At 41.0% G+C, this 25,745-nt stretch overlaps 6 protein-coding genes across 11 annotated transcripts in view; 3 read left to right on the top strand and 3 right to left on the bottom strand.

The window, feature by feature from the left end:
* Window positions 1–25,745, bottom strand: part of LOC145696940 (vacuolar protein sorting-associated protein 54-like) — an 83,665-nt gene that overhangs the window by 30,660 nt on the left and 27,260 nt on the right. The gene's annotated exons all lie outside the window — the stretch shown is intronic.
* Window positions 70–2,361, top strand: LOC145696959 (adiponectin receptor protein 2-like). Its single transcript, XM_081774082.1, has 7 exons — window positions 70–365; window positions 719–786; window positions 963–1,222; window positions 1,268–1,482; window positions 1,530–1,812; window positions 1,853–2,030; window positions 2,072–2,361. The coding sequence occupies exons 1-7, from the start codon at window positions 331–333 to the stop codon at window positions 2,152–2,154; spliced, it is 1,122 nt and encodes a 373-aa protein (XP_081630208.1). The 5' UTR covers window positions 70–330; the 3' UTR covers window positions 2,155–2,361.
* Window positions 2,610–3,843, bottom strand: LOC145698047 (uncharacterized). The gene is made up of 4 exons (XM_081775252.1): window positions 3,737–3,843; window positions 3,485–3,614; window positions 3,383–3,434; window positions 2,610–2,755 (listed from the first exon to the last, which is right to left on the bottom strand). The coding sequence occupies exons 1-4, from the start codon at window positions 3,820–3,822 to the stop codon at window positions 2,610–2,612; spliced, it is 414 nt and encodes a 137-aa protein (XP_081631378.1). The 5' UTR covers window positions 3,823–3,843.
* Window positions 9,299–10,519, bottom strand: LOC145699243 (uncharacterized). Its single transcript, XM_081776503.1, has 4 exons — window positions 10,401–10,519; window positions 9,911–10,359; window positions 9,567–9,870; window positions 9,299–9,524 (listed from the first exon to the last, which is right to left on the bottom strand). The coding sequence occupies exons 1-4, from the start codon at window positions 10,451–10,453 to the stop codon at window positions 9,308–9,310; spliced, it is 1,023 nt and encodes a 340-aa protein (XP_081632629.1). The 5' UTR covers window positions 10,454–10,519; the 3' UTR covers window positions 9,299–9,307.
* LOC145696960 (uncharacterized) lies at window positions 13,702–24,016 on the top strand. Of its 6 annotated transcripts, none has more exons than XM_081774084.1 (6): window positions 13,702–14,055; window positions 20,034–20,242; window positions 21,159–21,408; window positions 21,876–21,998; window positions 22,095–22,124; window positions 22,386–24,014. In XM_081774084.1, exons 1-6 carry the CDS (start codon window positions 14,012–14,014, stop codon window positions 22,807–22,809), a joined length of 1,080 nt encoding a protein of 359 aa, XP_081630210.1. In that variant the 5' UTR covers window positions 13,702–14,011; the 3' UTR covers window positions 22,810–24,014. The 6 variants fall into 6 exon arrangements, with proteins under 6 accessions (XP_081630210.1, XP_081630214.1, XP_081630211.1 ...); XM_081774089.1 differs by having other exon boundaries at window positions 13,704–14,055; window positions 22,381–22,576; XM_081774086.1 differs by lacking the exon at window positions 13,702–14,055 and adding an exon at window positions 19,198–19,333.
* On the top strand, window positions 24,989–25,718 carry LOC145698045 (uncharacterized). Its single transcript, XM_081775251.1, has 4 exons — window positions 24,989–25,088; window positions 25,130–25,376; window positions 25,424–25,521; window positions 25,567–25,718. Exons 2-4 carry the CDS (start codon window positions 25,159–25,161, stop codon window positions 25,716–25,718), a joined length of 468 nt encoding a protein of 155 aa, XP_081631377.1. The 5' UTR covers window positions 24,989–25,088; window positions 25,130–25,158.

Raw genomic sequence — 25,745 nt, 5'->3', positions numbered from 1 at the left:
AACCGCAAAATGGCTCCCCAAAATAAATGTCGAGTCAGAATCAAGCAGAGAATCAACCAAAGACTCCGTTATTTTGTGAACCTTCCAGTCGCCCTCGGGGTAAGCGCCACCAACCTACCCCCAAGAAATTCCCTGTTATAAGAATTTTCCTTTTTTTCCAAGTCAAACTCGTGAGCAAGTAGCAACTGTTTGCCTGACCTTTGACCCGGTTGTGATACGATTGGATCAGGCCAGATTCAGACGGTCGAATTGGTTTACTGTCTAACGAACTATACACTGAAAGAGCAATTTTATGAAGAAACTCTACGAAGAGAAGAATTATTAATTAATATGGATACGAATAGAAATACGACGAGTAATGACAGGAAATGGTTCAAAAATACATATTGACTTAATATGACTCAGGTAAGATCATATAAAAAGTGAATAAGGAAGGTGAAAAGAAATGTTGTTGGACATTTTTGGTCGTTTTATACGTTTCTTTTTTTCTTAGTAATTACGTTGAGCAATATTGATGTAAGCTTTTGTTAGGCTGAATTCGGCGCTCGGTTTCGATTCTTTTCAATTTCGGATAAAAAGCGCTGAATACGTCTCTATTTACGCGCCCTGAGCTCAGGCAATTGAGCCGTGAACGTGATTAATAACTAGACCACATTTTTATTTATTCCCCGAAAACGATCCGTAAAGAAATGATCAGAGGAGAGAACCATAATTACAGACCTTTGCTCAAGGAGATTCCCGCAGAGCTACAGAATGGAGAGCAATATGTCAAAAAAGAAGTCAAAGGTGGGCAGAGCTTTCATTAGAAACAATATCCTCAAAAAACTTGAAAACAATGAAATGTCAGACATTCAGCTGAACATCTTACAATAAACATGATGTCTACAATCTAACAGAATAATAACTTGTTAGCCTTATACCAAAATTAACGACCGAAATCAACTTTAAAATGTCCAATTCAGAGGCAATAATAAAAGTGCGCGAGCGATCAAAAGAATCAGCAGGAAAAGTGAAAGAAGACTTGAAGCAGAGAAAAGAGCGCCTGGCAGAAAAGCTCGGCGAAAATGCGACGGAGATCCGAGAAAGAGTAAGCTCATTTTCAAAGGCGCTCAAGGAGAAACTATGGGACGGAAAGCTGGTGAAATACACGGAACTGGCGGAGTGGATGAAAGACAATGAATACATTCGTGACTTCTACCGGCCGGAGCTGAGAGATTCTTGGGTAAATCACCAAAATTTATCATATAGAAACAATGCGTATTTTCAGACCTGCCTGAAGACAATCTTCCAGTACCACAACGAGACCGGCAATATTTGGTCTCACCTCCTCGGCGCCGTCTCATTCCTTGGTCTCATTCTGAGCTACGTCCTGAAGAGTAACGGCGAATTCATTTCTCCAATCGAGGAAAAATCCATCGGCCTCATTTTCTTCAGTTGTGCCTTTATCTGCCTCATCTTTTCGGTTTCATTCCATTTGTTTGGGTAAGCAAGCAAATTTCTTACGTTTGTTGATTTCTTGTTGTTTTCAGTTGCCACTCTCCAAATGTCTGTCTTCTCTGCGGGCGACTAGATTACACTGGAATCGCTGTTCTCATTACTGGCTCGTATCTTCCGTGGGTCTACTACAATTTCTACTGCGAGCCGACGACGAAATTAGTCTACATGTCCACAATTCTGTTCTTGGGATTGGTTTGCACCTGCGTCAGTTTCTCCAAGAAATTTCAGCTTCCGAAATACAGAACTTTCCGTGGAATGCTTTTTGCTTCTTTCGGACTGACGGGCATTTTCCCATTTAGTCACGCCCTTTACAAGGTAATATATTTGAAGAAAAACATGTGATTATTTTGTGCAGTACGGATGGGAACACTCAATTGAAAATGGTCAAATGCATCTACTTCTTCTTATGGGTCTCTTGTACGGCATCGGAGTTTCCTTCTTCATAACGCGCTTTCCCGAATGCGTCTGGCCCGGAAAATTTGACCTGCTCTTTCATAGCCACCAAATTTTTCATATTTTTGTCGTTGCTGCCGGTGAGATGGTTCGATTATTGATTGAACTAATGATTTTCTAGCGCTTTGTCAAGCATATGCTTTATCGAATCTACGAGCTATCCGCCTTGAGCTTGGTAACAACTGTGCCTCATCAGAATTATGATTCTTCTTCAGTTCATCTTTAGAATTGGTGTTTTCAAAGTACAAACTTACTGTTCACAAAGTGGAAATCGCATTTCCAATTCAGCTTTTACTTTCCGTATTTTAAGCAGAAACGAACCTCAATCCACAATTTCTGTCAAAAGTCTTCAAATATTGTTCCTTATTTATCATTTTGACTTCCATCACTCGATAGAAATAAAATTTTATTTAAAGATATCATAAGACCGTGTTTCAAGCGTCAAAACTTTTGACTCAAAACATGCAGATGAGACATTTGTTTCCTTTTCCCTTCAAAAGTAGCTCACATAAGTGCTATTTTAATAATTAATCTCTGTTCCTTTCAAACGGAAAATTTAAAGACCAAAAAATGTGGTAAAAAATATGCAGTCTGATGCGTTCAGATCGCGTATAAAATTGATATCAAGGAAGAGTATATTTCCAGATCCTCAAAAATAATTATTCATTGCCCAATTCGTTCATGGCCATATCCATTTCAGCATCCTGCTCTTGCATGTCAGCCATTTCGGCCATTTCCATCGCGTCTGCTGCGAAGTCGACTTCCATCATTTCTTGCTCAGCAGCATTGACATCATCAATGTTGTCTTTCTTGTGTATTTTTTCGTGATCCTCCTGTTACAGAGTGAGAAGATATGCTTTCTTACAGATATCTCTTTTTATTAGAGCATCATTCAGCACCTTTCCTGGTCATCATCGGAAGAATCATCGGTTGTACTCCAGTGATCAAGAATATCGCCAAATATCTTGTTTTTGTGATCATATAACTGAATAAGAACGGGTTGTTCTGAGCTTATTGGATTTGTTTTCTCAAGCAATGAAAATAAAAAATATGCTCTTGTTTGGGTTGATCACGTGGCTGGTGATTTTCATGTTGGACACGTGCGAGTTGATTGTACAGGCGGATTCGGGTAACAGAGTCTGAATACCTACTTTTCGTAACTTATGAAAACTAGCACCGCGCTCACCTGAGAATTGCGGAACAGGATGAGCATAGCAGTAGAATCTCGATGAAGCAAGACATGAAAAGGAAGATCAAAGACCAAAGAGGAACTGTATTCGTTTTAGTTTTCGTTATTTGGACGACTTTATAATGCTCGATCGTAAAAACCATTCCAACAAGGCACAGAATGATAATGGACAAGACTTGCTCGGTTGACCTCTTACTGTATGAATTTGGATCGACCGCAGAGGAAAAGAAGGCAACCCAATACCTGCTCCAAGAACAGAAACAATTATGGTCGCTTTTGGAGACTTGAGGGAGAACTAAAATCCGCAATTTCAAGTGGCTCGCGATTCGTGGTCAATCGCCTTACCGCAAGAATCGAGCAGCACAAGAGCAAGAAACCACACGCGATCGGCTCGATAGATATCAAATGGAAAGTCTTGGAACCTAAAATCAAGCCCCCAAGAAACATCCATATCACCGATATGAGCACGTGATATCTGAATTTTCATCATAAGTCCTCCGAAAAGGATCACTTAACGGCTGCGATAAAAAAGACGTGCGTTGCTTTAAAGTGGCCGCTTAATTTTTAAATAGAATGCACGTAGATACTTTGCTGTACCTGAAGTGTCGGCTTGGACTTAAACTTCGGTAGTAAAATAAATTATTCCAGCTGTACTTTTCCCAGTATTCTGGATCTTCGTCCATCTTTTCTAGCCTGTCGGGAGGGATCTCTAATGAATCTTCTTCTCTGAATTTGATTAATTTTGTTTTGTGGCTAATTAATAGGTCGCCATTAATTTATTTGATAGAAAACCTTATGGCTTCGAAGTATTTTTTGTTCTCTCTTATGTCGGCTTCACTTTATTTTTGTCTAAAAAATCGTTCTAATCTTCGAAGCAATCGAATATCTAATTCAGAATAAATATTCTGCGCCCCTTGTCGTCTGTCAAAGCCGATAACTGAGTTCGAATTCTTGCACCACACATTTCGGTATAAAAACTGTCTTTTCCATCTGTCGAAAGCCTTAATCTTCGACTTATCAATCTTTCTCTCGCTTTAGGCGTCGTGCAGACCTCGATGCAATATTCTACTTTTCTCTCTGAGTACAGAGACGTATCGTCACTGTTCGCATGGGGAAAATAAAAACGGAAAATAAAAAAGTAATTTCCCGGGTGGAAATAAAAAGACGAAGGGTTGATTGTATAATCAGCTGATTGGATGCGAAATGAATTATGGATCAGCCGCTTGAGTTATAATCTCACCACATGGCGGCCATGGTGAAGTTACCGATTAGACCCGGGTGAATTATGCATTTTGGTGTTTTGTTTCAGGAAAATGGAAACATTCTGTTTGGACTTTATTCAGATTGAAAGTAGTTGTTTCGCATAAACCAGTTGTAAGGCCAAAGGACCAGAGCGTCGTCTTGTTGTTGTTGATTTGCATTGTTGTTGCCCGAATGATGTTTCCAGGCTACTTGACCTTCCCGCCTTCGGACCATTTTCCCCGGTTGCTAGATTAATTTAAAGCTCACCATTAACTTTGATGATACATCCATACCTTGTTATACATTCCATGAAGCCCGACTCGCTGAAATTTGCAAAGAACAATGCTTTCTCAGATTTAAATAATTTCTATTCATAAGCATGAATAAAAACTTCGATTTCAAGTCAAAAAAAATTCATCAATCTGTTCCTGAAAATATTAAAAAGTACCAGAACGAACCCTTTTTGTATTCTCATTGTTACTGTCTAGTTTTGTGCTCAGATTTCCGCATTTATATTTGGCCAAAGACTTTATTAAAAATTCATCAAGAGAGTACGTAGTGACCTAAACGATTATCGGATATGGTCTGCAAGTCTTTTTGTCTTGTAAGTAATCTCTGGACAGTAATTCTACTCGGTACAGTAAGTCACATTAGAACAAACGACTTATTTTTATTAGAATATCAAGATGATTTAATCAACAGTTGGAGCAGTTGTTATCAGCATCATCGGCATCCGCTTCCTTAATTTTAAAGTAAATTTTCAACTTGAAACGAAGATTGATCTAATAATTTACCTCTGCCATAGCTTCATCGACATCAGCACTGTCACTTCCACTGTTGCTGGAAAGAGATTCCATAGCTTGAAACAAGAGTGCTTATAGATTTCTTTTATTGGTTTGGATAGTCTATCCAAATAGTGAAAATCTGGAGAAACTTTAGATTCCCAAGTGCAGATGTTTTTAAAAGTCCTCTTGTCCGAGTAGTTTGGAGTGTACAAGTGGAGGCCATCGTCGTATCGCTTTTCAATCAGCGCTTGCTCAAGGGCTACTCTCATATTGGCAGAAACATATTTACATTTACGTGAGTAGTAGCTGCTCAACCTAGCGAAATTACTGTAGAAGCTGGACAAGCCGGCGAGGGGATGATAAGTCGGCAAATGAGAGAGAACACTTTGGTCTGCGAGTGCTTCCCCCCGCGCCCTCAATTTTATCATAAGTGACTTCAAACCTATCATTTCCAATTTTATAAAAACATATGTATCGATATCAGAACTTCTGCTTCCTCATAAAATTTTCAGTCAGAACGCAATATCCAAGGGCGAACCCTCAAAACCGCGAAGAAAAAAAGGAGACTTATGAAATAGCTAATTCGGCGCAATAATTCTCATATAACTAGAATTAGTGGCAATGTCCGCAATTCCGACAATCTTGATTTTACGCGGTCGGCGGTCGCCTCCTTCCTCTCAAAATTTCGCCACTTTCGAGATGTTCTATCATTTTTTGGGAAGGTTGGAAGGAAGCGCGTGAGAAACGGAACGGCAGCCATCATCATTACAGAGCACTAATGTCTTTCCCAGAATCATTTTCAAAGGAATGCTCGAGCCCGCGCGTCGCAATTTGCTTCAAAGACACCGTAATTTCCACCAAGAACCTTTTTATCATCGAAATATTTGTTTTTAACAAAATGTTCTGGATACTTTTCAAAAGAGGATCTCTAGTTGATATGTTTTCTAGCAGATAAGAGTAGTAAACTAAAGATAAGATAATGCTAACATGAACTAGTCTTCAAACGTCAGCAAAGGAATTAAATTAGCTTTTACGCCTCAGAGATAATTTTTAAAAGAAAAGGGGACAACACAGAGTGTCTTTCTTGTTTAACAAGACCTTTCTTATTGCGTCAAAAGCTTTTTAGCTTTAGCTCTTGGCAAGAAGGATAATGTTTCAGTACATAATGATAATAGTTAATGATTTAACAACTGTAAAAGCGCTTACAATGAACCCTAAGTCCCTCATGAGAGCCTTATTTATAAGAAAAATTATAAATTCATCTTATTTTCAAGGCTATCAAAAAGTATCAACCTTTACTTATGCCTTCATTTAAAATTTTTATGTCTCAATAATTCAAAGTCTAATTTAAAGACTCTCAAATTTCGAGAATAAAAATGCCCGGATAAAAAACACGATATGATAAAACCCGGATAAATGAACTTGGCTTGACCTGGGAAAACTTTCACCCGTAATTGCTATGCAAATAATGCATGTTATCATTAGAATCCCAAAATACTTCCGGTCTCCTATTTTTCGAAATTTTTGCAAGCCATCACTTTTTATCTTGTACTTTGACATGGGCAAATATTGAACTTGGACGCGGTTTCCTTCGTAGAAGTTCCAAAACTGACTGTTAGTTTTTAAAACTTACTGTAAGTCGCCGTCTTTCTGTGCGAATCTGAGTTTGTGCTTGGGAAAATGCCAAAAATTTAAAAACGCGAAGCACTTTTGCTGTCGGCGGAATTCGACATCCTTTGCTCAAATAATTGGCATAATTCAACAGCAGCAGCTCGTTCGTCTAAAATTTAGACGCTAAATTCACCGCGAATATTCAAGAGTAATTGCATCAATTCTAGCCCCAGATTTTCTCATAAACTCGCAAATACTTAGAAATTGCACAAACCTGCTTGTGGGTTTTGTAGACCAGGCGTAACGCAAACTAAGAAAATATATCTCGGCCTTTCAACAAGTTCTCTTACCAAGACGGCTCCACTACAAAGGAGAAATGTCATCGGGATGAACCAGTATCCCATTGTCGTGATAATCGTCATGTTCCCTCTCTTCTTCTTTCTCTTTGAAGAAGCTATCCGTATTCTTCTTGAAAGAATAATTTTCGATCGATGGTAAAGTTGTTAGGTACATTTTCGGGGGTTTCGGACGATAAAAAACGAATACAAAGGGTGTTTTCTTCAATCTTCTTCATAAATTCGGACGAAGATTGGAGTCTATCAAGTTTTAGTCAAAAATAAAATTACTATAAAAATATTCAGAATCCAACTTTTATTCAAACTGTCTACGAAAAAGGCCTGTCTAACAATAACTACGGTAAGAATGCATAAGTGTTGATTTTTAAAAGATATTCTAAAAAAGACGAGTCCACAAGTGGCGAGCGGTTGATTTTGTATTCAGGGCGAAGTGGCAGGTGCCGCCAGTTTTACATTATGGTGACGGCCGTCGCATAATCAGATTCCGGGCCGATACTTGATCCAGTTCTTTGTTAAAATAACCAAATTCGCCATTCCACGCGCAGATTTTTTACTTGCTAAATTCGTATTTTCACAGGAGCGCGAATTTATCATTCGCTTTATTTGATTTATTTTGATCCAATCGAGCGATTAGAGATTTCAAGCTCTATCAAAATCGAAATTTCAAAAATCTTAAATTAAAAATCGTCAACTACGGCAGTTAAAAAAGACGTCCATTTGTTATTTCGGCTTTTGATTTTGGATAAATCTTAGCGGTGTCTCTGTTTAGTCTCAAAATCAACGAGCTAAATGCCACCGCCGGTTGGTACTGAATTTTTGACAAATTGGCTAAAAATTCTTTATTTATCTAAAACATAAGCTCTTGTGGTAGCTTGCTTTCGCGTTCTGCCGGGGTGTCAAGAATATTGCTACATTTTAGAAAGGATAAAAAGGAGAATCAATGTCACGTGTCTTTTAGAAAAGTAAACTCCAGCTCGTTCGAAAAGTGCGCAGTTTTGAAAGCGTAGACTTTCAGGTGGCTTAGGCTCTAAGACCGAAAAAGCGCCTTTAGGTGCTTACTTTCGCTTGATTTTTGTAAATCATAACTGCTTCCGCTTGCGGTGCAACAAGAAAGACGGCCGGCGCGGCAAGTGCTGTTGCCAAAACAGCGAAAACATAACTTTCCAAATTCCAGAGCAACTTTCATTTTATTGTTTTGGTAATAGACGAAATGATTAGTAAACTCTGGATTTACATTTTTTCTTTCGCAAAAGCAAAGGAAAGCATTTCCCAAATCAGCACCTGCCCGAGTGGTGATTTTGTAAAAACAAAGTGGCCCTTCGGAAACGAAGACCATTTGTTAGTAGCAAAATGAGGAGAGGGAAAGATATGACTGGGTTATTATTTACCGTATCATAAAAATGCTGGATTTCGCTTGAAAATTGGAGCATCGACGAGAATTGTAAAGCAAGACGTATCCAAGAAGTATTAAAACCAGCGGGTAGAAGTGTTCTGAAGATAGAAATCCAGCGGGATCCCTGCTAAATCCCCGATAACAGGGCTGGACTGGCGATAACACGAGCGGTGGGTGATGCGCGCGGTCGCCCCACGATCAGCCGGATAATCGCCTCAGATAAACGCTCAAATGCCAGTCCCATCTTTTAAAGCATTTCTCGTGTACGTGTTCGTTTGCTCTTCCGGTTTCATGTGTCCAAAAGGCTCGAAAAGAGCGATTACTGTAACATACGTGGTGTTGTATTTTGAGCTGGTATTTCGAAAAAAGCGGAACCTTTTTTCTTAACCCAGCGTGACGGACTAAGGCTTATATTCCAACTACCAGTTCCGAGGCTCAAATACCTCATTCTTTTCTCAACCCTGCACTTATGGAGAAAGGAAAATACCAATCCGAGTACGTTTAAGAGTAGAAACCGCATTTGGAAAGATTGATACTGATAAGATAGTGTCAGAACACTTCCTACAAGAGGTTTTAGCCTGATTTTTACATGTTTATACTCTTTGCGCTAGAATAGATCGGCTAGATTTCATTTTAATGAGTTCACAATGTGAACCTTCAAGGTCACGTGTCGAATGTCTAGCCAAATGAGATGAATGGTTGATGAAATGAAAATCCGATTTTTAAAACAAGTTTCTAACCCACAACTGTCAACAACACTGATTTAATAATGGCCAAATATTTATTGGTAAAGAACTGGCTCAGGAAATTTCCAGCTTCCATCACGCACAGGCGCTTTTGGCTCGTAAATTCGAACGATGTAGTTCCAGTTTTCCTCGATGTTGAGATAGTTGGCTGACTCGTCCGTGTGGTTGTTTGAGAAGATGATGACGACGTTGCCATCTTTGTCGCGTTTCAAGTTGTTGGAATTGATGTTATTGATGCCGTATGTCAGCCGGCTAAATAACTCGACTAGTGGAAAAGATTTTTTAGAATCTTACTCTTCCTTGTAAGTTGTAACGGACCAAAAGCAATCAGTTGGTACCTCTCCGACGACTTTGATCATATACTCGGTCTTGCCATCGTTGATTTGAACAGTTCCGCCTTCATACTTGGCCATAGAAGTTCCAAGACCGCCCCACCCTGCAGCGGCACCAAGCATTCGTGAAATATCATCCTTTTGGCCTTTGAAAGCGTATGCATCGCCGAGCTCAGACATTTGATGGGAAAGAGTGAGCAAATTGGAGTAAACAATTTTGTACTGCTCTTGATCATAATCTGGCAAATCGATTGGCGGGTACGATTCTTATTTATAACTCAGGAAAAAGGCTTTAGAAAGAGTTACCTTGAGGACTAAAGATTTTGGCTTCGTCTTGCATCTTGTGTAATTCAGGAAGCTCTTCTTTACTGTTTACGGCTATACGAAGCGCACAAACTTGATATCGACTCATCTCATCGTCGTCCTTCAGTTTAAACTGCGCAGGAGCAGTTTCGTACGCGGTGATGTACATATCTTCATCATAACACGTGACGGAGAAGTACTTGTCGCCAACATCTGGAACCGAAAGTCCAACTGGTCCAGCAGAAAGATCAATGACCCCGATCGAGTAAAGCGTGTCCGCGTTCGGCCTCGGAATCGGATCCTCTGGTCCTGAAACCTTTCGCATGTGAAAGAACTTGTTGATTCCAAATAAGTTGCCCCATTTTTTCATGTTCACATGAGACTGTACTCGCGCAAAGTTGCCCGCTTCTACGCGCTCGTACTTTTTCAAATCATCGCAAGAAGATTTCTCACTAAAAGGAGAATTTCGCTGCGTATTCATTCGCTTGTAAACCTGCAAGTTTCTGCAGCAAGAAAGGTGGAAACGAGCGCGGGAAAGAGTTTCATTTCTCTGTGTTTTCGACTTCCAATTTGGATGTTTACGTGATTTTATGATGCAAACTTAGCAATTATTTGATGATCAAATCAGGTCTTCAAGGTCAGTTAACCCAAGGCTCAAGGCTCTGTGGCCGAGAGTCTGGGTAAGAGCTGGGGAAATGGAACAGGTGGGTGCACTCAAGCCCACTTTCCTAGTTTTAGTGGTGAGATTTTATCTTTTCAAAAAGAAGGTCAAGATAATAAATTCAAAATTGGAACACTCGACACCTTTTTCCCAGACTACTGGGCTATTTACTTACATAATAAATTCAGGGCTTCTGCCCGGAGAATAAAATTTCAGTTGATTGCTTCAAAATTTTTGTCCTCAAAATATTTGATTATTTGCCAATTACCCGCGAAAAAGAGGAAAATGCGCCCGGACGTGCTTCAAAAATTTCTTTCTAAAAATTTTTTCGGAAATTTCGGAAGTGGCTCGTTTAGCCAATTTGACGTGCTTGGCCAAAATGTTTGCCTTAGTAATCGCCTTTAACTCTTTAGTTTATTCCTCGAGCACTGAAATGAAATGCAAGCTCTTGAAATTGTCTTTACTCGCTGTTTAGAGGCAAACATATAGTTTTAAGTCCACTTAGAATTTGACCCGCTGAAATTTAGTTTTCGAACTCGCCGCCAAAATAAAGAAAAGACATAAAAGTGACCGCAGGGTTTGATGATCCGAAATGTTTGTGAGTTACGAGGCGCGCTTAAAACTACAAAGTCTTTGACTTCCATTTCAAAGTCGCCAATAAATCTTTTTCGTACCAAATAAACATGACGTTTCGTAAGTTTCTTCTTATCTAGAGCACCCTTGATGAGTCTTTTTAGCAAAAAAAAACGCTTCTAGTGTTTGAATATTTCCGATTTTCAAAGGTTTTCCTGGAGAGTTATAAATTGAATAAATTAAATTTACCAAAGAGAGTGTGTAAATTTAGACAGCTGCTGAGATAAAGCAGCTCAAGGCGCCGGCCTAAAGGGTGCTTTTGGCGCATTGCCGAAGAAAAACTAAAGCCACGGGACAATAGGGCAGGCATTGTTTGGACGATTATTTTTGTGTGAGGAGATAACGCGCTTCTGGGCAAATCTTGTTTTGCCTCAAACAGTGGTTCTTTTTGAACACTCGTCTGAAAAAGGAATTTATGTTTATTGAACTTTTATTTCTTGCTTTGAAGATTTCTTTCTTGACGATTCGGCTCGATTTTTCCAGCTTTATAATTCAAGTTCAATTAAGAATTTCTTCAGCAAATTGCTCAAAATGACTGTTATTAGAAGTTGTTAGTAGTCAGTGTCTAGCTATTCGACGCTAGAAAAAATTACTAACTCGTGAGTGCTCTTCAGAGGCTGATTAAATTTGCTCCCGAAACAACACGTTTCTTGTCGAGTAGCTTCTTACAAAACACTCCTGTCTTCTGGCAACTATCATTTTATCATCATTGATGCTCGACGGAGCTGTAAACTGGCATCAAATTATCTCAATTTGGTACTCGGCCAAGTTATACGTATTTTTTATTCTTCGACGGAAATACAACAATACTACCTTTTGTTGGATGGATCACTGAGACAACAAACGCGTTCTTCCGAAAACTTCTCACGCTTTTGATCCTTTTTCACGGCGTAGAATCTGCCCAGGCTGTAGAATATTCCACGAGTTCTATTCAGAAACAGTAGTTTTTTCTCAAAAGAAGAATAATCAGCGACGATTTTGAACTACAAAAGAATTCATAATTGGACAATAAGTTTCCTTTCTTTTCAAAAAAAAGAACCGCATTCAAAGATTCGTCGCCCCGTTCTTCTTCTTCTACGCGGTTCTTTTCGAATGTTCCGGGTGATTGTTCGGCGGACGTCCGCGGAATTGCGTCGTATTTCTTTGAAAGAATCATGGATACTGCTCGTGAATCGTAAGCGCGTGTGAATCTCTCAAATCATTTTACTTATGGCGGCATAAAATGTTATTACCAAGTTCTTCTTTATGGTTTCTAAGTGACCGTTTTTTTGTGGTAATGATTACGGCAATTTTAAATCGTCAGCCACGAATTGTTCAAAATAAGAAAGAAAAGAAATGCAACAGAAGAAACGAAACCGCTCGGTGGGGAGCTTATCGGCCGAGCAGTTGTACCGACACGGTCAGCTGCCGCTTTGATCTTGTTTTCCTTCCAAACAGGTCTCCAAATCTTTTTCCATAAAAATGATAGCCTAGATATGCGCCTACGGAATACACCTTGCCAGAATGATGCTTTCGTAATTATCGTTTTCACGGTTCATAGAACGACGGCTGATAGAGGTGAGGATAAGTGTAATCAGGATGAGAAGAATCTTTTATGAAGAAATACGGTTGAAAATATCGATAAAATGTTATCGCTAGTCTCATCGTTACGCTATTTATTATCCTTGAAATTATTTTATGAAGAATTCAATGAAGTTCCGAGTGTTTTTAGTAGGTCTTTAGTTGGTGAGAACATAATAATTTCCAACATCGTCGCTGGAATTAGAACAGGAACATTTTTCTTGTCATGGTATACACAACGCTGTGCGCGCATTTTATTCTTGTCGGCAAAGGCACTTATTTCGTTCCCTAACTTCCTGTCGTTCTCCCCAATTATCCATCTTGGTGGCGTCTTGTTGTCTCCACCACCAGGTGGGGTCTACGTCCAACACCACCAGCAGCATCTCCGCCAACGCGCGCTTCCTCCAGCGCTTCTTACTACTTTCGCCGCGCTTGGAACAAAAAAAGGGATGATCATGAGCGTTGACTCATGGATAGGGTGAGCGGAGAAGCTCGATGATTTCGTAATTACGAAAATAAAAATCTTGAAATCTACCGAAATAATACCCTAAAAACCGCTTCATAAAGGTCATAAATTTGTATTTATGGCCATAAATAAAGATTTGTGGCTATAAATTTTCATTATGTTGGTTCTTATAATCGTAAATGATGTGAAGAAGGTAAATGATAGATCGAAATAATGGAATTAACAAAGCCTTTTTCCAATAACGGAGATGATGAGGATGTTTCCCTGAAAAAATTATTAAATAATAAGACGAAGAGTAACAAAAATATGAAGTTATGCTCCACCCTAGTCTGGTCTGGCGTAGTAACGCGGCTCGGCTCCACCTCCACGGTGCCTCTGGCCCTACCGGGGTTAAGTTTCCGGCGAGCATAGCCAACTTCTAAACGCTTCAGGGCGCAGTTACGACCTCGTGGGTTGCCTGATGATTGCGCCGTGCTCCTCTCTCTCGCAAGCTCCACCGCACGGCGGCGACCAAGCACACAACCATCCATCAACACTATTTCCATTGAGTTAATTTTTTCCACCGAAAAAGATAAAACTCATCCCGATTGTATAAAAAACGACCTGGAGATCAAAAGCAAACGGAAATCAAGTGAACGGAAGAAATACCGAGAACATCGCCGAAGAGTGAAAAAACCCTAAAACCAAAAAGAGATACGAAAAAACTCCCAAGAAAAAGGAGAACTAGAGATTTTTCAGAAGAAAGAAAAATCAGAATCAAGCCTCTGTGACCTAAGAAAAGGTCATGGAACGCCTTTTACAGGACGTAGGAGGGTCCTATCATAGCAGGTACGTGTCGGACATATTTGAAAAATGCCACGCTTGAAAATGCCAGAATCCGTGATTTTCCCCGCTCCAGTGATTCCTTGAGCGCTCATGGAAATTTTTAAATTTGAGGATTAAACCCAAGCTAAGCGCAAGTTGCGAAAATTTTCGAATATTCAGCCCTTTTTCCCGTGATTCTTATTTAGGGTTCAATAAAAGGGCGCGATTGTATTGATATGATTTCAAGCAGAAAATGAATTCAAAGGGCTCGTGAGGGGTAGATTTACGAGCAGCCATAAAGTATCTCCGCATGGCCCACTTTACGTTTTTTTTTCGAGCTATCATTTCCCGATCACTTGATATGATACCCGGCTATCTCAAGTGTCTGGCCTGGCCCTCTTTGACCTTTTCATCTTCCTTGTACTTCCGCCTAGACCGGCACTTGTGCCCTCGAGTCCTCTCCTTCTACTCCAGGCTCGAGGGGATCTTCATCGGCTAGTGTTACTGTTTTACAAATTTCTTCTGTCCAGAACTGGAAGCTTGCCAGCCCGCGTCGCGATAGACATTACGATCGCACTTTTTTCCTTTTCAATCGTAGCACGTGGTTAAATAGAACTCGGCGCGGGGAAAGATAGGACGAGTAGTAACTGTGTCCAAGTAAAGTACACAAACTGGCTAGTATCTTTCCACTTCTCGGGTTGTAGCTTCTCTGAACAGCTCTATCTACTTTCCTTCTCCCACGCTACACATGGCGGAGAAAAAGAGCAGCAAGAGAAGCTATCATCCTACAGAACGAAAATAGAACAGGTGATGAAAATAAACTCAGAACTCCAGAATTCCCAATTGAGCGTAACCGGGTTAAACCAGTTTAAATATCAACCCTGACATGACGGGACGTCGCACGGGCTATTTGAAGGGAACATACGGTGTTTAGTCAAGAGGTGAAAAATGTGATGTCTCCCGTAGGTGCCCGTGGCCCTTAGGTGCGATCTCACCGGACGCGGGAAAGGAGATGAGGCGGTAATGCACCGTGCCGACAGAGTTCTCCGATTTCACCAGTTGACTACTTGTCAGACCGCCTTTTTCGCATGTACATCGGCTCAGCGGGAGACACAATGCATCACCGCTGATAACACTGAAACGGTTCCATTTATAGCCATTACGTGAAGCTACTACTATTCCTTTGACCTTCGCTCTTTCCTGAGAAGCGTGCTGGAGGATGATTACGCTCAGTAGTAAATAAATCGCTTACTCACTGGTTTTTTCTCGATTTACTACGAGCTAGCGAGAGTTAATCTATTGAAACATTTTAACGACTCAATTTTCCGACCCGGGCGTGTAGTAAAGTAGCAGTTTCGCCACTTCCCACAGTTCTTTGAAGACAAACCACGATTGCACTCGGCCTGCCCCGAGGCGCGTGAGCCCTGTGTGTGAGCTGTCCCGTCTTGAGTTTTGTTTTATTCAAAAATTTTTCTTTCGTCCTGTCGAAATCGAAAGAAAAATGAAATTTCGCCTCCGATGTTGGCTGAGTAAATAACGCCATTTGACAAACCGCGGGTGGGGAGAGTCCAACCATGTCAAGGTGAGGCACGGACGTGACTGAAAAGATGCACCTGCGCCACCACCACCGGGACATAATGTGGCGACTTTCTATCTTACACAGATCGGCCACAATCGACATAGGACGGATTTTTGGCGGTTTTCCTCCATGTCTTCAGTTTTTGGCAATTGCGACATCGAAAACCTCGACTTGATTTCAATGACAAGTCTTACAAGCTTACCCTTCACCTGAAAACTTTGTCGCTCAGTCTGAGATAGTCATTTCCCACGAGAGAGGTGCGCTCCTTTGTTCCCGTGTTTAGTTGAGTTCCCCCGCTGCGATTGTCTTTTACGAAACCTGATCATTCGATGCGGCGAAAAGACATCGTAAAATACTATTTTTGCGCGAGCGTGTTGATGACTTTTGCTCAGCTGCTTCCCGTACAGCCAAAAATCGTTATTGTTTATCGTTAAATTATCCTAACTTTGACAGCTCAAATTGATAACTGACGTTATTTAAATCATGCAAAAAGGGAAAAAATGTTCTTATTTCAAACAAAAATGCCAAGAAAATGACTGAATCGGACAGCAAACAGCTACGTAATCGCATTCTAGCACACAGGAACACGGTGGCACATGTCGAAAACTGATGTTAGCGTTGACATTTGATGTCATCGAAGTTCACATGGTCGATTCTAACGACACAGCTTTGTTTAGCCCAACTCGATATTCAAAAAATATGTTTTCGCCTTTTTAGAATATTTTTCTGGAAAAATCGTAACTACGATCTTTACTTGAATTAAATTCTGAAAATAGCATTTGGCATCAGGTCTCGTTGGTGTAATAAGCAAGTGTGTGTAATTGCGCTATTCCGGTGCATTTGGGTCTCCTCGGCCGAGCCGCGCCCCGTTGCACCTGTGAGGGTTAATTGACGGTCGTACGCGGCGGAGAAATTCAATTCAGTAGTGATCTTTTTGACGGAACGGTACTCGACCTAGCCGAGCCGGAAGCGCTTCAAAGGCACCGCCGTAGAGCTTCTAGACCTGGATCTTCACGTGCGCGTCCTTTCTCGTGAGATAATAGTACTATGAAAAACCGCAAGTCAAAAGACCTAAAAACGGCTTCCCCGTTTATTCTGATGGATGAGACAGGGTTGTGGCGAAGTTGTGGGCGCGCGGGATTTTTACGAATTACCCGCCGGAAGGATCATCCGCAGCTCTAGCTAAAATCGATGAGATCGATCCGCTTCCGGGTAGATTGAGCCGCTTACAATTTCTGGAAATGTCTATCTCTTTCCCTTGGAACCGCGGATTTCTTCCTTCTTTAGTCTAAAAAGTCACAAGAGCTTTACTCCGTTGTTACCCTTTTTTACGCGGCTTAGGCTTCTTATTGAAAACAAGGTGACATAACTCCGCGGCGTTGAAAAATGCGTGAATCGCGTCAACTCCTTACTCGCGATTATCTGCGGATTTGAGCTCTGCGGCGTGCGCAAATGCATAAAACCAGCCGCGGTGGCGGTCCAAACGGCGGGAGCAACCGCTACCAACCGGTCGCTTTGTCAACTGAATGGCGCTCTAATCGCGCCCCTGTGTGTATCCGTCCGCCCAATATTTTAATGCTAATTAGCGATCGATTTCACGCCGAGCTCTTCCGACCGGATCTGCTCATTCGTTATACCCGCGCCTGTTCCATTTTACCGGTTAATTCCATCCTCCTTTCAGGGCTAATTACTTTCCATTCTGAGAGTCACTTTTTAACGCAAGCTGTCTATTTATGTATTATATGTCAATTAATATGTCAATTAAGTATTAATAAAATATTCAAACGCGACTAATTCTATCATCACTGAAGCATGACGTGTTCTTTCAACTGTAAACTCGATCTTCACAAACTTTCATGAGCCAGTAATGATTCTCTCTCGTCTTCTTCGCGATTTCGGCTATCAAGGGTTACAACCGTATTTACAAATGAAAAACGCCCAATTTTCGCAAGAAGCGCTTCCTTTGAAATTCTCGCTTCTTCAGATCTTCACTGCATTTTTCATCCTTTGACTCGGATAAAGAGCATATTGAGTGGCCGGGCGTGGTCAGGTAGTCTTTTCCGTTAATCAACGACTTGATGCCCTAATCAACCGCCTGATAAATGTGCTTAGTACACTTGTTTCCGCCGTGTATTAGTGTTTATTCTCAAAATCATTATCGCTGTTTTGGGAACATACTTTTGGCACAAGCAGAGTCCCTACCGTTCCGCAAGCTATTACAGAGCCACGATAGCTGCTTATCTCTCGCTAATAGCGAAAGTAATCGTCCCTGGCTGCTGACCACATCACGGGCACCGGACCTGGGCGCTATCAATACTTATCGGTACACCGAAAAAGCGGATAAATCCTAAACTAGCTCGGTGGGAAGCCTTAATCACACGTGCGCGAAATATATTTAGCATTCTTATCATCTGTACCAAACACCGTATCAATTTAAATACAAGGGGCGAAAAAGGGATCAAAGAAAGAAAATCTTCAACTATCTTTCCAACTAATTTTAACCTTACGCCGCCAAACTAAAATTTCACCCCCCGCCGCCAAATGTGCCATATATGGCACATCATCTTTTCCGTCGTCCTAGGCCCCATATAATGGCCGAACCCGAACCTTAACCAAGATCCGAACTCGAACCAGAACCCGAGCTCAAAAATGAACCCAAACCAAAGCCCAGACTATTGCCCGAAAATGAGTAAAAATGGAAGAACCCGAAATGATGACGGAGAGAAAAATGGGTTTTGGAAAGCCCTTGTGCCATATATGGCACATTTGGCGGCGTAGGGTTAAGGGACTAAAAGACGATTGACAATTGTACGGTTCTTTTCGAATTCAAGAGCTGCGAGCCAGATATTCTTGGGAAAAAATGGAAAATGAAATAATTGTAAATGAGAATTTCGCGGGCGCGCGCGGTTGCAACCTGGGCCATGTTCAACGAAAAAGGGACTCGCCCTTATCGCCCGCCGATAAGTCGGAAAGCTTCCGTTTTGCAAACTCATCTGCGTCGCCTCTCTTCTGCAAAGATTTATGCTAAGTTAAGCGCCGAGATGACCTAAGGATTACCGCAGAACTTGTCCTTGCTGCCTCGTTGTAGCCAAGGCGAGTTCTAGTGTTTTCGCCTGTCATTTATCGTAGAAAGATCAACTGATGACGGTGTTTGACTATCATCAGTGGCATAATTCACGTTTTGACATTCCGCTCGCATTTCATTCTTGTCAAAATATTATCAGACAGTCGCCATGGCAGCTTGTTTCCTGACCTAGCGCTACTGGTGATTTTCTCCGCGCCTCGGGCCGCCTCTCCCCTTCCCCGACAGTAACGCTCTCCTATTGGCCGAGAAAACGGCAACAGCGCCAGCTACTATTTCAATCTTCCGAAAAGAGCCTCGTAGTAGCGCGCCCTTTCGCGAATAAACATTACTACGAGTACTATTTTGGCTATCTTACCACACTGATTTTTGTCGCCATGGTGGCCGGTGCGTACAGACCTCCAATTTTAGTATTGACTCAATGAATAAAGGACTGAGCACGATTTAATGGCGCACTTGTCTAATAAATGAAAAGAGCTAGTCACGCGCTGTAGAAATCTTATTTCGAAAAACGCCACTTTTTGGTACCCACCGAGAGAGTAATTCAGAAGCACAGGAAAGAAAGAATCACGGAGTCGAAATGAACAAAGGATAGTTCAATTTTTATGAAACCTTCTATAGAAGTTTATCCCCAGAAACTGGTACGTAACTCAAGACGCTTACGTAATGATGTTTTTGAAATCAAGGAAGACAACGAGGAAAATGCTTATTTGAACAGTTATTTTTGAAATTGTCTATATATAGCTTCTTAATCTTCTTCATAGGCTCTCAAGGATAGCCTGATAATTAGATATAAAATAATGTTTGCGTCGGAATTCAATCCGTCGAGGGCTGAATTGGTATCTTTTGTATAAATATTTTGGTGCGGTCTTGTCCTTTTATTTAACCTAAACATTACACTTTGCGATATAACGCGATTAGCAAGAAGACGGGACCGTGAATGGGCACGTGATTAGGACCTTCTCGAGGATTCATTGAGACAGGCAGCATTGGGCGAATTCCTAACCTGCCTCACGGACATTTTATATCTGTCCACAGCCTTCTGAAAAGTCCTAAGACCTTCGAAAGCGCACCTTCTCGCGACGTGTCGCTAATCGATTTTCAAAACAAAATTCAACAAACGCGATTAACTGCGATTTTATTTTTAAAATAAAGCTAAACAGAAAAGATGAACGAGAGAATTTATTCATCGCCCTAAAAAGTGGGGTCTGAGAGCGCGAAAATAGGTTCAAGTGGTGGTCATTAATAAAAACTAACGGTATTATGTCACTTTCATAAAACAGGCTATAAACCTTGTTGCTTATTAATCAAGAAAGAATTGTGTGTAACATTATTATTCAGAGCTAACGAAGACATGGATCCCCACAAAGTGATAGCAGACATGGAGGAGCTGGACTATGTGATAGCGAAGCAAGAAGAAAAAGAATTCCTTAATTCACAACGCGATCTATTACACCAGCAAGCGATAGTGTCGCAGTATAATAATCCGATGACTTACCTCACCCCAATCCTCATTGCCTCCCTCGTCATTGTTTCTGTTTTAGTAGTTGGTAAGTTAATCCACGTATTTATCATAAAAGCGAACTGTTGTTACCATGTTTTCGTATAGTTTATGGTCGATTCAAGACGGATTATAATAAAAATCTGGCACTTGAGCATCATTAATTGAGTAAAACTTGATTTACAACATTTTCATCTCCATCAGGAAATAAAAAAATTGATGCTGCGCGCCAATTTACCGGGCAATTTGCCCTCCCTAAGACATGATCAAATAAGCAAATCTCGGCAATTTCAAGATTAGCCGAAAATTTCCCCGCTTAGAAATCAAAAAACAATTTGAAAATACAGTCATAGTCTACTGAAGATGAAATCTATTTATCGACTTTTTAGCTGTTTTTTCTTCCCAAGTCAAATGTCAAGTTTTACGAGTCGAGTAACTAATGTCAAGTAAAACAGCCTATTTTGCACATGACATTTTCCCCGTCCATTTTTGCCATTATTTGTTATTATTGACGTAAGGAGATGTCTTCATCATCACTCGTTGATTCGAAAAAATACCGCTGCTGCGTATATAAATATATAATCGCCTTAGCGCTTGGATAAATAAACAATTACGGAGACCTTAAAAACGTCTTCCAGCGCACCGGTTCGTTTACAATTAGTGGTCTTTCTTACAACGCTCTGTGGCTTGAGCGATTGCGACAAAGGTCGTTGATGCATCCTTAATCCGATTCATAAAATCTCACTCAATGGGATTATTATTTCATAAAAAAGTCTAATATCGTCTTTGTTGACACAACAGGAGAAAGCCTATTAAACAAGTTCCTGTCGAGGAAATTTCCTCGAAATGAAGCTCAATTTAGCTTAGCTGGCCAACAATTTATCGCCTCAGATCAGCCTTGAAAGATAAATAAAAGAGCTTTTTTTATATTATTTTTTATTTCTTGTATTGAAATTTATTTTCAGTGTGTATGTGTGGTGGAGGTTTCTGTTGGTACGTGCGTTTCAACAAAAAGGAAGAAGAGCGCGCGCGGGACTTGGAGCAGCAGCGAATGATCCACCCGAACAACCATAATAACTCGTACTCGGCGGCGATTTACGCCGAAAATAATTACCTGGTCGAGCAGCGAAAAGCGAACTCGGAGAGCTTCGCCACTTCATCGGTCCGCTCGAGCTCGCGTTCAACCTCGCGGAGGCCCCACGACTCCGACAAAGGGTAAGTTCCATTCAGAGACAGCCGCCAGTCGTAAAGCAAAGGTCGCCGACCTTCTCAGGCGAAAATAAAAACGTCTTCTTTTATTCACACGCGAGATAATATCCGTCAATCAGTAGTTGTTCACACTTAGGCCCAAATTATTCCAAATTGGCACAATCAGCAACAATCAAATTATCGCTACTCTGAGCGGGGTTTAATTAATGTCGCAATTAATTAACTCCTAATTGAAAACTTTCTGAACGAAACTTTTCTTTGAAAACATTTTCTTGTAACACCATCCCTCTTTTTGGCAGGGATACTTTATCACTTCCAAATCCAATTTCTGAATCGAATTTATCCTCGGTCACGGTGTATAGGGCCAATTCTAGCGCGTCTAAGCAAATCATAAGTTTTTGAACAGCTGCCAAGTCGCTGTACTTTGTCCCCGGCTTGAGTGTGAAACAATTCATTAACTGTATCTTATTCAGCCGGTCAAAAGACAGCGATGGCAGTGATTCCAGCGATGAGTCGACGAAGCTAAAGCAGTCACCGGTTGAGCCGAGCGCGCCCACACCTTCGCGCTTCAACTCATTCGCACCAGGCCCTAAATCGTACGTACACCCTTAGCTTCCCTGTTTCCCCAAAACATAAAAAAACATCTGCTTTATTTGACACATCCAAATTTTCGCTAAAGCTCAATTTCTTAGGACTCGCATTCCGGAATACTCTGACGACTCGTAGGTCCACCTTTTTAAAAATCAATCGCTTCATAGCTTTTACGAAAAAACTATGATTTTTTCGGTTTCTCAAATTTTATATTTTTAGCATGAAAACTTCCCAAAACCTTCAAAATAATTGATTATTTTGAAATTAATTATTTGCTTGTTGCTTACCGTTCACTAGGAACATGATTGTCACAACACCCGCCTTCGAAAACCCATTAGAGCACAGAAACGGATATTATCTCTTAAAAAATCTCTAAATGACTTTCAGTTCAGATCCTGGGATGGTCCCGCCAGTAGCGGGAAGTCATCAGCAGCCCAAGGGGGCATGGGGTCGTTCGCCCCAATGAAAGGGCCCAGCAAGGGGCAACCCCTCGCAGGTGCCGGATTTAACTCGTCGATGGCGTCCGGCACCGGCTACACATCCACCAAACCGCCGCAGAAAATGAGCACGACGCCCGTCGCCGGCCAGCGATCAGGAAAAAACAAGCAAGCCTCGCCCCTGGATGAAGTGACAATGACCGAATTCGTCAAGTACAAGAGCAAAAGAAAAGTCGACAACACGAAGCGCCGGGTCAAGGAGCGCCGCGACCGGTCCACCAACTCCGTCCGCTCCATCCTCAACAAGGTCCTCGGGCCGTTGAGTCCGACCAGGCTGCCGATCTACGATGAGGTCCGCCGCGAGGCCGAGTTCGAGTAAGAACCCAACACAAACGAGCCCAGAATTGGAACTGACCTCGGACCAGACCTCCTGACGATGATAGATTTTTAAAAAACAGTCACGACGACCTCTCGACCTACTTCAGCTCTTTTTGACGAAACTGTGTACTACCGACATGTGCCCGGATTTCCTTCTCCAACTCGCTAGAATTGAATCTGCTTCAAAAAATAGGACCCATAGATACGCTTATCTCAAAACGGTACACAAACATTCTCACTTCTCCAAGACGCGCGTGTGCCTAAAAGACACAAAATTATCATTTCAACATTGATGTGCCATCATAATCACGGATAACAGACAGTATTTTTGCTGGTCGTGCTCATTTTCTCTGACCAAAATTTTTAAACTTCGAAAGACGCACATTTCCGACTTCATTTTCAGTTTTTCCTAGATCGCTTCATGCAAGAGTTAATTATTATTTTACCAAAAAAATGAAGAATCGGAAATCTGCCTCTTTCAAAAAAAAAACGCTTTCAACTCTTTATTCCGAAACGGGCTGTGAAAGCAGCTAAGATCTCTTAGCTCTTCCGGCCCAGCTTTGCTTCAGGCTGAAGAAATTTCTTATTCGCTCCAAAAATACTTTTGCTTTTGGATCCTTTATTTTAATTGAGATAATCTCGTCCGAATCCCCTGCTAAACAAGAACCAGCCTAATTCGATGATTTTCGCGAACTCGTGCCCAAAAATTTCGATAAAAATGTGAAGTTATGAGAAATTAACTTTTCTATGCACTTTGAGATTCGACCAAATTCCAAAAAAGCGTTTGTTCGTTTTTGAAATTATATTTTTACATTTTATCTTTTCGATTTAGCCTTTCCAAGGTGAAGTTCACAAAAGTTGTAACTTTATTAGAATTTGACTTCGTATTACTATATAAATAGCAAGCGTAGTTTCGGGTTGTATAAAATCTATCGAAACAGAAATTCCAAACACCCATTTTAGCACTCAATAGTCAACTCGGAACTTTTTATTAAAAATATGGTGCACAAAATAAACTTCCCAAAAAATAGCTCCTCCTTACTGAGATTTCTCAATATTTCCTTACTGAATCTGAAAATGTTAAAAAAACCGAACCAAACTTGATTTCTGTAAATTTCTTTTCACGACAGCGTTCAGCCAATATTTATTTTTTGCTTTACAAATTTGTAACAATTATTACGAATAAGAACAAAAAAAATAATAAAAATTATAAAAAAAATCTTTCATTTTTGTCAAAAAATCAGATTCTTTGCAGCTTACTAGTTCTATTAGCACTGGCAGTGAAGCATGACTACAAGCAGAGTACTGTATTACTAGACGTAGAATAGTAGAAGTTGTAACAACGGTAAATACAGCCAAGTTTAACTAGTAAGACGTGAGTAAATTTAGTTGGAAATGCAACTTGAATTCTTGCACGAATCTTTTGTTTGAGGAAGAAAAACGGAATAAGAAAGAAAGAAGTGCGGACTTTCGAGGACTTGACTTTCAAGAGTGACGTGGTCTACCAGCTCGCTTCCGCGCCGGGTAGCTCCGGAGCTGGCAGCGGGAGAGGGTTGACCGCAGCTCCTGCACCTTGTCCCGATTGGCGACCGCGAGCTCAACCGTAACCGTAACCGCCGCTCCCAAACCACCATCGAGAAAGAAAAAATTCGCTAAAAATTAAATTTCCAAAAAACACAACTTCTCATTATTAAATTTCATTTTGTCAGAAAAGCTGAAAAGAGGGCACTTTTTGAGTTAATCCGGATGTTTGAATTTTCACTCGAGTCCTCGAAAGTCAAGAACATTCGCCGCGGTCTGGAAAAGAGTGCACCTGCGGGATTATCCTCTCAAATCTTCCGTCCAGTTTTCTTTCCATCGCTTTTCCATGAAAAAAGCTTCAGTTTGGGCCGGACCGTTCGTGTCAAAAGAAAAATGGCAAGACTGAAATCAACGAGGACTTTCTAGAAGGATTTTGAGTCGCATTTGTATCAAAAAATGGCATCTTGGTCAATATAAAGTCGAGTTACAACTTCATTTAGCTTCATTTTATTCATTTTTCTCCAGGATGCAGAGCGGCAAAAGCAAAGGATACTAATAAAAATTCGAGATATTTCTTTAATAAAAAATTAGTGAATAGTTAACATACAGTAGAGATACTGAATAACAGTAAATTGATCCTGTCATATCCTCATAAAAGGTCAAATCTCGGCAGATCCGACTACGGAGATCTAAAAAGACGACTTGATGACATCATCAAAAGAATCGACTCGACGCTTGAACCATCTGAAGAGAAAAAGAGTTCGAAACTTTTAATAAACGACTTCAAAAAAGAATTTTAGAAAGAGAATTTGGCGCGACTCAATTTTTGATGGGGCCAACGCAGCGTCCTGCGTTTCTTCCCGGTCCAACTCAGGTGTTCAATCCGCAGACACAGACCCAGATGAGCAAGACACAGATGCTCATGGCTGGCAACTCGGGAGTGCAGTCTGTGAAGCTGGCCCCACCTTCTCCGCCCATTTTTGTGCCGGAAACGATCACTCAGAAGATGATAAAGGAGACACAGCCTGAGAGAATGGAGGTGCAGAGGTAAACCGATTCGTTGACAGACTACTTGTAAAATTATCTTTTTATAGCTCTTTCAAACGTCAATCTTCACCAGAATCTGGCATCGCTTCTGATGACAAGCTCTACGAGCCACTCACTTCTTCTCAATCGTCCACCATAACCTCAGGTATCACGGGGAACAAATTCCATCCTTTCTTAACGTAAAATATAGATGAGCTGGAAGAACCAGAAGAAGAGGTCCAAATCAATCGATCGAAGAGCACCAGTCGTCCTTGGAAGCCGCCACGAGTAACGACTGCTACTCGAAAATCGTCCAAGACCAGAACTGCCCGCCCATGGAGACCTTTTTTCGTCGACGAATAAATGCACTCTCTTTTCATGCTTTTTTTA

Source organism: Oikopleura dioica, chromosome 2 (genome assembly GCF_907165135.1).
Source record: "Oikopleura dioica chromosome 2, OKI2018_I68_1.0, whole genome shotgun sequence".
Classification (NCBI taxonomy): Eukaryota; Metazoa; Chordata; class Appendicularia; order Copelata; family Oikopleuridae; genus Oikopleura; species Oikopleura dioica.
Note: the sequence above shows the minus strand (reverse complement) of the source record. Positions and strands in the feature narration are given on the sequence as shown.